This window comes from Protomyctophum bolini (genome assembly GCF_963924005.1).
Source record: "Protomyctophum bolini genome assembly, chromosome: 9".
NCBI classification, from domain to species: Eukaryota; Metazoa; Chordata; class Actinopteri; order Myctophiformes; family Myctophidae; genus Protomyctophum; species Protomyctophum bolini.
In genome coordinates, this window is record NC_137870.1 from 30,125,871 (window position 1) to 30,140,292 (window position 14,422).

The 14,422-nt window shown below is 42.4% G+C and overlaps 1 protein-coding gene across 1 annotated transcript in view; it reads right to left on the minus strand.

Annotated features, from left to right (window-relative positions):
- The window catches only part of frem2b (FRAS1 related extracellular matrix 2b), a 68,014-nt gene extending 62,235 nt beyond the window's left edge, over positions 1-5,779 (minus strand). The window contains exon 1 of the mRNA XM_080772484.1: positions 605-5,779. Within this exon, the coding sequence (XP_080628610.1) occupies positions 605-5,618 (5,014 nt within the window). The 5' untranslated portion in view covers positions 5,619-5,779. The remainder of the gene's footprint in view (positions 1-604) is intronic.
- Positions 5,780-14,422: the final 8,643 nt, after the last annotated feature.

The window sequence follows — 14,422 nt, forward strand, 5'->3', positions numbered from 1 at the left end:
TGCGTGCGTGCGTGCGTGCGTGCGTGCGTGCGTGCGTGCGTGCTTGCTTGCTTGCTTGCGTGCGTGCGTGCGTGCATGCGAATGGCAACGTTTATTTTTGTAAATGACTGCGTATTTACACATCTCCAGAGTCTAAATCAAAACCTTTGAATTAAAACTCAGTTTATAAAGAACAGAACAGAACTTACAGGAAAGGTTAGCCATGGGACAAGAATGAACTGATTGACCTTCTTTCCAGTTCACACCCACTTTCTGCTTGGGGTTTCATTGGGCTGAGTTCAGAGCTACTGGTTGACGTTCCAGTCCACCACCCACGTGGGGCATCATCGCACTGTGCTGCAGTATAGTCGGACCCTCTGTCATTGGTCAATGCCCATGATTTCTGGTTTTATAACCACGCTACTTTACAGTTGTCAGTAGTAAATTAATAAATGCAATAATATAAATTATTAAGGTGAAATCTTGGATATGGATTTGAACCTGCTCTCAGATGTCTGTACTCTACCGAGTGCATTTCATAGTTATTTTATTTATGATAAGCCTGAGCAAAGCTTTGCAAATATAGTAAATATAGTTTATTCCCAGTAGTAAAGAATACACATACCTTGAGTAAAGGTGGTGACAGTAGCATTTCCTCTGCCGACGTTGATGAGGTAACCATGCTCTGCTCCCACAGTGACCTTGAAGGTCACTGAATCCTGTAGGCTGTCTCTGTCCTCCGCCTTCAGTGTCTTACTAGTAATCAAGAAGCCCAGATGACCAGTGTCTAAACCCCTCAATGTTGGGGCACCCTTGTTCACCAGTATCTGTGGCACTCCATTATCCACAGAGAAGATGGTGATCTTCATCACCTGAGGTTTACGAGTCTCAAATACTGTATCCGGAAACACATAGAAGTCTGTGTGAGTGCCATCAGTGACAGTGAAGGAGAAGCTGTCCTCAGCCGTCTCAGTGCCATCATGCTTGTAACTGATCAAGTTCTCATTCAGGTCCTGCTTGGTGAAGGTGGTGACAGGCCTGGTGTTATTGAAAAGCAGGCGTCCGTGCACAGGGATCTGAGTGACTGTGAATTTCAACAGTCGGTCTACAGTGTCCCTATCTTCCACTGTAAGCTCAAAGGGAGTGATGAGTTTGTTCTCACCCTCGGTTACTACCAGGCCATGCACTGTTATGACAGGCTTTTTATTGTCCACATCACTGATGGAGACACGGAATGTGCGGAACACCGGGTTGTAACCATCGGTTACCTCAAATTCAAAGCTATCCATCTTCACTTCATCGTCGGCCGTGTGGATGTAATAGACTTTGTTGCCAGCGAGCTGGAGCTGCGAGAAGGATGTGATGGGCATCCCAGGGGTGTCAGTACATTCCAGGTGTCCTCTCATTGGGGCTCGGGTGATTGTGAAGACCAGGTATTCGTCTGGGCTGTTCAGGTCACTGGTACTGAGCAGGTCAGTGGTGAGGGTCACCCTGCCTCCCTCTTTGAGGGAAACGCCTTTACTGACAACATCTGGAAAAACCATGTCAATGCCACCCACAGTGACATAGAAGTACCTGTCAATCAAAGGGTTGAGGCCATCCGTCACATCGAATTTGATAAGGTCACGAATCCCCTCTTGTCCATTGTGAATATACACAATCAATCCCTGGTCCACTTCGCTCTGTGTAAAGTTCATTCCAACTGTGATATTTTGGAATGTCCCATAAGGCGTTGCCATTTGCAAATAACCCTGGCCAGGCCCATAGCGGACAATATATGTAAGTGTGCTGTCATCAGAGTCCAAATCAGTGGCTTTCAAATCATTATTGCTTATGATTTTCACGTCACCAATCTCTATCTCAAGTCCATCATTGATTGCCATTCTCGGAGTTTCATCATCTATGGGGATAATCATAACTATTACGGTTTTCTCCACCTTGAATTTACCATCTGTCAGGAGGACATCAAAGCTGTCCTCTGTGGTCTCTGAGTCATCATGTTCGTATACAATGCTGGAGGCCTCCCTGATCTGATCCAAGGTAAAGTTTGTGACTGGTACAGTGCCAGTAGTGAGCTGATTGAGAATATTTCCATGCTTGGGTGGTATCGTGATAATGAATGTCAACTCATCGAAGGGGATATCTCCATCAGCACCATTTAGGATGGGTGTGTCAATCACTATGTTCATACCTTCCATAACAACAAACTCTCTCATGTAAATCTCAGGATTTTCATCATTAGCGGGTATTATGGAAATAGGGAAGAAGTGCCTCTCAGAGAAATTAATTCCATCAGAGCATCTGAATGTAAACCTGTCCTCCACTGGTTCTACTCCTTTATGAATACTTTGAACATAGTAAATGTGATTCTGTCGGATGTCCTTAATGGTGAAAGCACTAATAGCTGTCCCTGACCTGGACTTCTCTGAGCCTGGGGCTGGGGAGATATTTTCCACATAGCCAGAGGTTGACTGGACAATAATTGTGCAAAGGAGGTCATCAGTGAGCGTGTCCACATCATCAGCGCTTATATGAAGGATGTCAATCATATTTTTCTCTCCTTCAACAACAGTAAACTGTGGCCCCACAAAGACCTCCGGGGCTTGGCTGTCTAACGGAAGAATAGTGACATGAACTCTGACACCGGAGACCATATTACCCCCTACAGTCCACTCGTCAGACATGTCAGTCAGTGTGAGATTAAAGTAATCATCCTTTGTGGTAAAGCCCAGTTCTCCACTGGTGTGTGCATAGACCACCAGACCATTGATGATGTCAGCCTGGGTGAACCTGCCTGAGGGGACACCTCTCACTAGGATTTCACCAAAATCTGGTGGGTCCTCCACAATGAAGGTCAAGCGCAGGTCGTCTGTGTCCTCATCCCTTCCTTGAATAACATTGGTCGTGATTTCTGTTGCACCGTTTTCCAATACATCGATATAAGAGCCAATCGTGCCAGGTGGGAGGCTGATAGTCGGTGTCTCATCATCAATGGGCTTCACAGTAACCCTGATAGTAATTGGAACAACGTGGACACCATCACTGACATCTATCTGTACTGAATCAGCTGTTGATTCATCACCATTGTGAATGTAGGACACACTACCACCAGCAATGTCATCAAGGCTGAAAGTGTCGCCTTTTGTCATGTCAGTGAAAGTAAACTTGATATGGCCATGTAGCGGAGGCTGAGTGACGGTAAACAATATCTGTTTACTGTCTGTGTCTGTGTCTGTGGTGTCCAGCTCTGCACTTGTAATGATGTGTGTGCCACGTTCAAAGACTGTGAAGCCAGTGTTAGTTATCTGGGGTGGATTATTGTCAACTGGCTGTAGAACTATGGTGAAATCCCCAGGTACGCTATTCCCAGAGGTATCTTCCACAGAGTATTTGAATTGCACAACATGAGTAGTGATTCCTAGCTCAAGGTCTGGGGGTTTGTAAGCTATTTTGTGGTGGTTAATCTGTGCCTGAGTGAAGGTTGTGACTTCAGTTTCTGGTCTTTCGGTTAACACAATGGATCCCAATATAACAGGGCTGTTCTTGTCTGTATCTGTCGGTGGCTGGGTGATAATGTATTTAAGATCCCTATCTTCCGAGTCCAGGTCAGTGTAGCGGAGGAATTTTTTGCGAAAGTAAGTGAGCTGATATTCGTGTACCGTCATCTGCAGAGAAGTGCCAGGATACAGTTCAGGGGGGATGTCATCAATGGGTAGTACCTTAATGATGAATGAGCTCTCACTAGACTGGTTAGGCGGATCATTGTCATCTTGAACTCTGAACACAAACTGATCCATGACTGTGCTGGTGCTGTGAGGTCCTATATGCTTGTAAAACAGTTTACCATCAGTAATGTCTTGCTGCAGCCACTCGGTTATTACTTTCTCATATAGTTCATCCTCAGCATTAAACCGCCATGTCGATGGGTCTTCTGGGGCCTCAGACTGGCGGAGCAGTACTTCTCCAACAGTGGAAAAGGGAGGCTCTATAGTGAATCTTATAGTAGAATCCTCTGAGTCTATGTCTGCTGCGCTGAGCATAACAGGGGAAATTGGCATCATTTGGTTTTTGAACAAAATCAAACCAGTGTTGGCATTGATAATAGGAGGCTCATCATCAGTTGGCACAACAGTGATAGGAAACAGAAATTCCACCTCATTTATGCCATCAGTCATCCTGAAAATAATATTGTCACTATATGTATCACTTCCGTCATGTTGGTAAATAACAACACCTGCATCAAGGTCTGTAGGGGTGAAAAATTTCCTCCTTGAGCCCAAAACAGTCAGCTCTCCATGTCGAAGCCCATCAATTACACTGACTCTAACTTTGTCTAAATTGTCCTCATCACTGATTTCAAGATTATGTGAACTTGACAGCGGCCTGGATTGCCCCTCATACAGCAATTGTCCAGTATTCTTTGTCACCACAGGGGCCAACGTGTTCATAGGTTTAACAACAATCATGAAAGCAAACGGGTCAGACACAGCCCCATCTGTATCCACAACCTCAAACTCAATTTGGAAAATGCGCTCAGTGTCTGAATCCACAGCAGGAGGTTTGTAGGCTATTTTCAGGTCTTTGAGATCTGCTTGATAAAATGAAGTTATTGGCAAATTCCTATCGTCAGTGCTCACTATGTACCCTTCCTCAAATGACAGAGGGGATGTGATATTGAAAATTAAATCATCCGGATTAGATTCAACATCCTCTGCAGCCAACATATCACTGGTTATAGCTGTCATTACAAACTGGTCTACCTCCATCATCATCATTGCTACAAAACTAGGTTTAGGAGCGCTGTTTTCTTCCCCTTCTTTAATTCGCACCAAAATTTGGAAAAATTCCTGTTTGAGCAAATTGCCTTCTTTATCCTGTAATTCTACAAGCATTGGGATATAATCTCTGTTTGGTGATTTGAAAGCAAAAGTGTGCTGATAACGGATATTCATCCTTGTGAATTCATCACAGTCAACCATCTTTCCAAGATTGCTCTCATCCACAAGTCTCCCATATCTGGGCAGCGCGCTGTCACTGGAGAGAGACGCTATTTTGCATTGGTGTGCGCTTCTGTCAAATGTGAACTCTAAAATCTTTCTATCAATAGGGTTGCTGGTGCCCAGTAGCCTGTCAACCGTGAGTGGCATATTTTTGGTTAGCACTTCCAATTGTGTGAAAACTACTTCCACCTCCATCATAAACGGAATTATAATTGTGTCCGTTTGAGTGTCATACCTGAGTTGTAACCTCACCCTATCCCTCGGAGGGCTCCTAGAACCGAAGTGAGAATACTTCACGTCGTTTGGACCGAATTCGCATGGAAACTTTTTTGGAGACAGGTGTCCGGGTCTTTGAGACAAGGGATCATGGTCGAGAACTGTTATGCTGCATTTGTCACCAGGCTGGACTTGAATAACCAAGTCGTTGATTGGATCGATAAAGACGGATCTCCCAAAAGGCACGCGTATTCCATTGTTGGCAACCAATATCGCATCCTCTGACAGCTCGGATCTCAAGGCATAGGATAATCCATAACTGTCAAAAATCTGCGCAACTGCACCACCTGTCAGAATGGCGGCAATCAGAATAATAAAAGCAGCACCGGTCCTGTGCAGATGCGGGGAAATAATCCAAGCCATTTGTAGTGTAAAGCCACAGAGAAGACTCCTTGAAGTTTCAACATAAACCCCTAAAACGAAGTGCAGTGGTTAAAGTTGCCAGAATATACACTGTGAGTCGAAAAACATCCCGCACCTATCCGTGCTAAGGTGCATCATTCTCTTGCAGCAGCTGTTCAGTGTTCACAGAATCACAGATAACCTAAACTTCCCACTCTCACAAAGCTGGAGTAAAGGCAGTAGGCAGCTATACGCCCTCCTTCTTACCGATTGGTTGATATTCACGGTGGAATGCATTTCTTTGATTTTAAATGGGTGTGGGCAGTGTCATTCTGGACAGGACTTCAAGAGAAGGCAGCACCGCGTGGGGTGGATTGATCGGAGCAGGTTGGATTATACTTTTTTCTTTTTTTTAAGAAAGAAAAAAAAGTTTGGGGGTTTAATTTCCTATGAAATTGCAATTACTTGATTCATTTTCTTGTTACCTAAATGAAGATGTGTGTGTGTGTGTGCGTGAGCATGCTTGTGCGTGTGTGTGTGTGTGTGTGTGTGTGTGTGTGTGTGTGTGTTTGTGTGTGTGTGTGTGTGTGTGTGTGTGTGTGTGTGTGTGTGTGTGTGTGTGTGTGACTGTGTGTGTGCCCCCCATAGCGATAATTTCATTGGCTGAGTTTGATTGATTGATTGATTGAAGTATTTATTATGAAGTATTTAACAGATTGGAGAATTACAGTACAGAAAAGCTTCAAAAGTGAGGACGCCCCTCATTTCACACAAGTCTGATTTTTTGAGCGGTGCCTCCGCTCCATTACGCAGCTATGTGTGTCCGTGTGTATGTGCAGTGTCCCTATATGTGTGGGCGTGTTCCTGGGGGTCTGGATGTTCCAGGGACCCCCCGGGGACCCCCATGTGGTAACTGTCATTTCTCGGACCCAGTAAGGCTCACCGGAACCGGGCCGCCCCCCCGGGCGCGTTCCTGGGGTGTGGATGTTCCGGGGACCCCCACACGGTAACTCTGTCATTTCTCAAAGATTCTTTCCAAAAATAATCAAAGTACGTACATTACAGAGCACACACAGTAGCCTACACTACGACTACAATACAGTACAGAGCACAGTACAATAACTATAACAATACATGTATAGTTGCACTGCTCACTTCACACAGGTGTGATTTTTACTTAGAAGTTTCAATAGACCTACTGCAATGTATAAGAATAAAAGTCTGGAATTCTAAATTTACTTGCGTAAAAGTACAAAAGTATCAAAATGTATTTAAAGTAGCCTACCAAAAGTAGGCTACTCATTATGCAGAATGTCCCATTTCACAAAATATCTACAAGCTCTCAATGCGTAGCATCGCAAAGCATTGTGAGGTTATTATTACAAAACTATATTATAGTTTTGTAATAATAACCAAAGTGTACTATATAGCTTAATATTTGCATCCGATGTAGTGTAGTAGAAGTAGCCTACTGAAAATGTGAAATACTCCAGGAAAGTGAAAATTAAATAAATACATACCTCAAAATTGTACTGCAAAATAATATAAATCAATTCAGATGCAAATTGTCTAGACTCCAGAGGCTATGGAGACAAACTTTGTCTCCCCCTGGTGTGTGATACCACACACACACACACACACACACAAACATGCATGCACTCACCTGACCTAGTATATATGAAAGGCACGCACGCACGCACGCACACACACACACACACACACACACACACACACACACACACACACACACACACACACACACACACACACACACACACACACACACACACAGTATGGTACTATACATGCTGCAACAGTTGCTGTGATCTGAGTTTCAAGATTCAAGATGTTGCACTTCATAAATTAGCACAAAACAGACAACATGTGTGGATTATTTTCCAACGTAGTAGTAGAAACAATAACAATAACAGCAGCAATAATAACATTTACAAAGGAAATTATTAGTGATTGGAGGTTTGATTGATTGATTGAATACTTTATTAACATGATTATTAACAGTTACAAGTTATGCTAAAAGGATAACACCACAAAAAGCCCCAGGAGCTTGTTTCCATTGTAGTACTTTTTACATTGTGGTGCTGTAAAGGTGTGCATAGGTCCAACTTCTGAACATTATAGGCCTGCATACTAGTACTACTATCATGTATATTAGCATCTACCATCTACAGTATACTAGATAGATAGATAGATCCCTTCTTGTCCTTGTGGTTCTCATTTTGTACCAAGTAAGAACGCAGTTCAAATATAGTTTATTTCATTTATTTATGTTTATTTGAAACAAACAAAAAACACTGAAGGCTGGATAGCCGAAACGTTTGTCCATTTGTTTCAAATATGAAATAAACTATATTTGAACTGCAGTCTTGGTGTGTGCGACCGACTACCCTTTATGTTGATTTGTTTTGAACGGGTGGCGCACCTAGTGTATAGTCAGAGCGCGGTGGTCATATGAAGATTGTACCAAGCAAGAACCCATCAGGATACAAAAAAATCACAACACATAAATACACAATACATAGACAGATCACACAATACATTAATACTGCACAGCTCCTCTCTTGCAGACAGAGAGGAAACAAGAAAGGCTACATTGCCCTAGCTTGCAACATTGGTACATAACTGTACATTGTACCGTCGTCCTGATGGTAAAAGATGATATTAACTATAACGGATGCATTCCATACAGCAATAGCTTTCCCCTCCTATCCCGGAGTACCTGGGTCTCATGCATTGCTGTCATACTCTTAAGTCCCAGTTATCTTGCTGGATAGGATACATTGATGATTTTGTGGAGTTTGTTCTTATTTACCAATGACAATGAGCCATACCAGGAAACGAAACAAAAAGTGAATGCACTCTCCACAAAGGATTGATGGAATCATTCAACTTTTTTTCCACATTATAGCCTACTGTATCAGTCTGCACATAAAATGCAGCCTCTGCTGACTTTCTTGTATCATATAGGCATGTTGGAATTCCATTTCAGCTTGGAATCAACCATTGTAACCAAGTATACTTGTATTCCTCCACAGTCACTACCTCATCCCCATCAATGTCTATTACTATGGTGTGCATGAGCACTAATCCTATAAATCAAATATAACCTCCTTAGTTTTCTTAATATTCACTGAAGGAAGTTACTCTTGCACCAACCAGCAAACTCATTCACTGTTCTTCGATAGCTCATCAATCAATCATCCTCAATCAGACCAACAATTGCTGTATGTCTGTGCGTGCGTGCGTGGAATGGAGGTAGTTAGCCAGTGGAGTACCACCATCGCCTCCACACACAGTATACCTTCACTGTTGATGGTGAACAACTGTCAATTGTTCCATCCTTCAGATCCCTGAGGAGCATTCTCTTTGAAGACAACAGCATTGATAATGAGGTCCAGAACAGAATCAAGCAGGCATCAGTTGCCTTTGGGAGACTCTAGTGTCAGATCTTTCAAATCAAGAACCTTCATGTCCGCACGTAGGTCTGTGTTTGCCAAGCCATCAGCATCACCACCCTCCTCTAAAGCTGTGAAGCGTGGGTAACTTACACAGCCACCACTCAAGTCCCTAGAGCAAATATACGCTGCCTTCAGCACATCCTGGGAGTTACCTGTGTGATCGTGTATGAGTATTATTGAGCCTATACCCAGCTCACCCAACACCAGCTATGATGAGTGGAACATAGAGTAAGGACAACAAGCTGCCTTGCAGTATATGGGCAGCTACACCATGGGCAATGCTCAGCTGGAGGGCAGAAGCGCTACAAATACCAGCTGAAGACTGCGTTAAGGAAGTGCAAAATCAGACCATGGAGGATTTTGCTGCTGCATAACATGTGCGCTGGCAGCTGTGCCTGGATAGAACCCACATGCAGGAGTATAAGAAAGGACAGCTGGGAGACTGGAGAGTTACCATTACCACCACATGTTTGTGCTCTACCTGCCATAGGACTTGTTGGTCCAGGATAGTGCTGTTCAGCCGGGTGCAGTACTTAGTTTAGACAGTTTTTGGTTTAGACTAGTCATTGGTTAGACCTGCAGTCATTAGTCCTACAACTACAACCTATCTCAAACCCTCACCCTAAACCTAACCTCCCACGGGGCAGCACACCTAAACCTAACCTTAACCCATGTCTAACCAATGACTAGTCTAAACTAAGTATGCACCCCATTCAGCCACCAAACAACTCATCTTCATCGGATGCAAAACCGCTATATTGTAGCACCTGTAACCGTCTGTATCATAGTGTGGGACTTTGATATTCTACTGGCTTTTCTGACACAGCATCCATTGTATATGTCCTGGATGGAGGGAAGCTCACACCCACTGACATGCTGACGCTGTGCTGTCTGCACAACCATCTGTTGCACTTTTTGGTGGAGGGCAGTACAGTTCCCAATACCAGGCAACGATACAGCTGGTCAGGACACTGTAGTGCATCTTTAAGGCCTGTATGGTCTTTGATCATCAGCTACAGTCAATACTGAACTAGTGTACTTTGTTACTGTGCAAAATGTCTTTTTCGTCTTCAAAATTAATTATTATTATTATTTATTTATTTTAGACTTGATGCTGCCAATGATGGACCGGATGGGCGCTGTTTGTAATCGTAGGTGAAATCATTTAGAATATTCTATATACTGCATACAGTATGCTTACCGGTATGTTGATTATTCACAAACAAGAAACAATATAAATAAATTATAAGTTAATTAATACCAAATCCCGTTGCTACATTAACATTACTGAATGCATGGTAAGGGATCACCTGCAATATTTTAAATAACCAGTTTATTAAGGATCAATAATAGCATAATAATAATAGGATTAAGAAATCCTGAGATTGATGCCATTGCAATGCAAGAGAAAATACAGAATACAGAATGCTAATATGCTATATATATCAGCATATTATCACATAATAATGGTGAAAGAAGGTATATGAAACACAATTTGAATGCAAGGCGATGATGACCCTCTTCTTTACCCATGATCATGGAGACAAAAATGTTATAGAAACAAATGTATGCTATTCAGTTCTACATATTGTGCTTTGCCCTGCAAAGTAGGCCACTGTAGAATGGTCAACAACTATCTGGACAAAGACCATCCTCCGCGACATAGGACATAGTAAAAGAGGCTCAGTGGGCAGGATTCTCGACTATGACCTTCACGAATTGTGAGCACTTTGCCACTTCATTGCGCAATAATGTGGGTGTATCTCAGCATGCAGGTACGTACAGTAGGTGTTTCAGTTTCCAGCTCAGATAAGACTTCAGTCAGCCTACACCAGTTTGGAGTTATATAGCCTATGAATTGTTACTTATTATTAGGCCTACTTATTACTTATAACTTTGTTATTTAAATTTATTTTACGTGTATTTGGAGTTAACTCACTATTTTTGCTTGTGTTTTCTCCTTATAGGTACGTGATGGAGTACTTATTGCTGTTACTGCAAGCATGGTCGTCGTGACTGCAATCAGGTGTTGGGTGAAATCAACCCTCAAGGCTTTCTGACAGACACAATTATGGGAGGGGATGGGGGAGGGAAGCGTCGCCCCGCAGGAAGGGTTATCATATATAAATTTACTTATATTGATCCTATATAAACAATTTAATATGGTTTTGCCCACTCAATTGATAATAACGTTCTAATTTTGGAGGTCTGGCTCATGGACTAAAAACTGGTTCTGAAATGAACCGGTTCCCAACCGGTGGAAAAGGGGTCAAAGTGGACTTCGGGGACCCCCAGGGGTCCTTGGAGGGATTCCATTTGGTCCCCAGCAAAAGTAGTTAATAGCATCACAATCCTTTTAACTTAAATATCCACCATGTATATGTTGGCTATTCAAAAATAGCAGATGCACAAGCTCACAGCACATCACGTCATGCCAAGCTTATACATCTGCTATTTCTTTATTATCGAAAATGTTTGGAAATGTTTAATCATTTTTAAAACAAATCGTCTCTTCTGGTGGTCCTGGCACAAAACATCTTCAAGTACGTTTAGCCTCTGGTCTTGTTGATAGACAATGGATGTGGACTGGAGAATTGGCTTGTTTTGACATACAGTATGGCTTGTTATCATAATTTCCCTTGTTTGTCGATTGGAGCCTGTCACAATATCTGTCTGTTGTATACTTTTATTATGTAGTGTTGCCCTAAGTGTTTCCTGTTCTGCCTAGTGTTGTTCATGCCTGTCTTATGTCTCACCACTGTGATTACTAGTTTTCTACTTTTCTCCACCTGTGTCCTGTTAGTCTTCCAGCCAATACCAGTGTTGATTGTAGTTCTGTTGCACCTGTGTCTAGTCTATATAAACCTCCCCGTTGTCACTGTTGTCAGCTTATAAATCAATGTTACTGTGTATGTCCTGCTACACTTTACTGGTTCTGCTTCTGGGTCCTCACCATGACACACTGTGACAGAGCCACACAATGCAGCTAAAAATGTGATACATTTAAACCATTTTAAAGAATATGCTGTGTGAGATAAAGCAGTATACCCTGGGTTTCCTTTAAATTACAAAACCCTTTTCAATAGCAGTTGAGGCAATTAAAATATTTTTATGGAACATGATTGCACAAGGAAATGTGTGGCACAGCGACCTGAATAGAACAATGCACAATTTGCAGTACAACTAGAGAATTAATGAAAAAGTTTGGTCAGCATTGCAGATCATTTCTTTTTATTGGCACTGCTACCCAGGGGAACAGGGATACCCTAGCAACCTCCACACAATAGCAATTACCGGTATTTCAACAGAGTGATGACAGCTCCACAGTATGCAGGAGTCTGTATTGTTCCAATAGTTTGTAGAATACCTCAAATATTTCCAAGACCCCCTGCATGGTTATAATTAACTTAATCTCAATCTTTCATTAACCTCAATGGCCAGTCATCTGTAATCAAATCTATTAGTTAACTGCTGAGTGTAATGAGGCAGGTATTTCTTGCTTCATGATGGATGGGTTTTCAGTGTGCCCTCGCCTGCTGACCGCTCTAATAAGTGTCAGCACATACAGTAATCGTGCATTTGCAAATGTTTTTTGACAATTGAACCATAACATGAAGTGTTGTTGGTCGAATCGAGTTCTGGAAATTATCCTGCAGATATAAACAGAACATATAACCTCTATCATCAACCTCTGTGGTGTTAGCACAATATAAGAGCTTACAGATTGTAAATTATTTACAATGTCATTTCATTTTCAAGTTGTAATGCTTTTTCTTTTCATTTTCTTTTTTTTTAGCTCATATGAGCATGTACAGTATCTGTGCAGTCAGTCATCTATATTTTACATTTTGTCTGAAACAGATGTAGCCTGTTCTATTTACAATTCTAGTACTACCAGAAGGTGGCAACATGACATTGTAAGTTTGTATAATAGCAAATGACACAAATTACTGTATGAAGGATACAAGTTAATATTTAAAAGAACAGTGCTTCATTGATATATTGCATTAAAGGACCAGTTCACCACTTAACACCTACACAGTACCTTCATATAATTGGTCCTCACTAATGTTCATGATAAAATCCCATCATTTTTGTCTCCACTAGGCCGAAGGCATGGGGAGAGAGTATGTTTTGCACTCTGTCCATCCGTCCGTCTGTGTGTGCGTCCGTCCGTCCAACCGTCTGTCTGCGTACAGCTAGGGCGGTGGGAACATATAGAGCTGAGGGAACATATAGGGCTGAGGGAACATATAGGGCTGAGGGAACATATAGGGCTGAGGGAACATATAGGGCTGAGGGAACATAGGCATGACCCCCGTTAATGGTGCTGGAGATTAGCTGTTAACAAACTGACGGACACACACACACACACACACACACACACACACTCAGAGTGCAAAACATACTCTCTCCCCATGGCTTTGGCCTGGTGCCATACCGTTATTAATTATTGCCTACAATGTCAATTGTGAAATTACGTTACCGTTGAATTCAACGAATGGACCTCGTAAAACAAAACAAAAACCAAGGCACTGATTGTGGTACATCTGGTTTACCGGAATGGGGTTCAACTCCCTGCAGTGCTCTGCTCAATTTGTTGTATTTACATGGTTCATTCTTTTTTCCTGCTCATTGTGTTGCCTTTTCATAGATGATAACCCCCAGGTTCTTTAAAGTGTTTGCACTCCCTACAGTTAGGTTACCAAGTCTATTTATTTATTATTTCTGTTCACTAGAACTAGAACCAATTACCAAAGTAGGCTTTCTAATGACACAACTCGCCTTTGTTTTGATGTGTAGCAAAAACGTTCTTTTTATTTACGCCAAAGAGTAGAGGCTGGTCTGCATTCATGCGAGCGGGGAAGGTTAGAGTAACATAGCTCTAAATGAAACGCATTAGAGCTATGGACCAGAGCTAGTAGTCATAGCACTTCATGGTATATGCATAGTTTATATAGTTTTATTATATATATTAACCAGAGAGGACTGGAGTCAATTGGGTTATATTATGTTTAACACTAATTTGAAGGTGTCAAAATCTGACAGACATCTGGCGGCCATGGCCACGCCCACCTTTTGGTAACGCCCACTTTCGGCCACGCCCACAAAAAGGACCCCCCATGTCATTTGCAAGGCAGGCTCCACTGGGGTGGGGGGTTGAGGGAGACTGTTGGAGTTGAAGACTTGGACATGATCAGTGATCATATACCAAATTAAGGTATCAGGTCACAGATTCCTTGTAGAATTAATTACGCCGGGCTAGATAGATACACACACCACGAAAATATGCAGACTGCAGACATGCAGCCGGTTGCGTTGTGTGGTGTTTGTTTGTTACATTTCCGG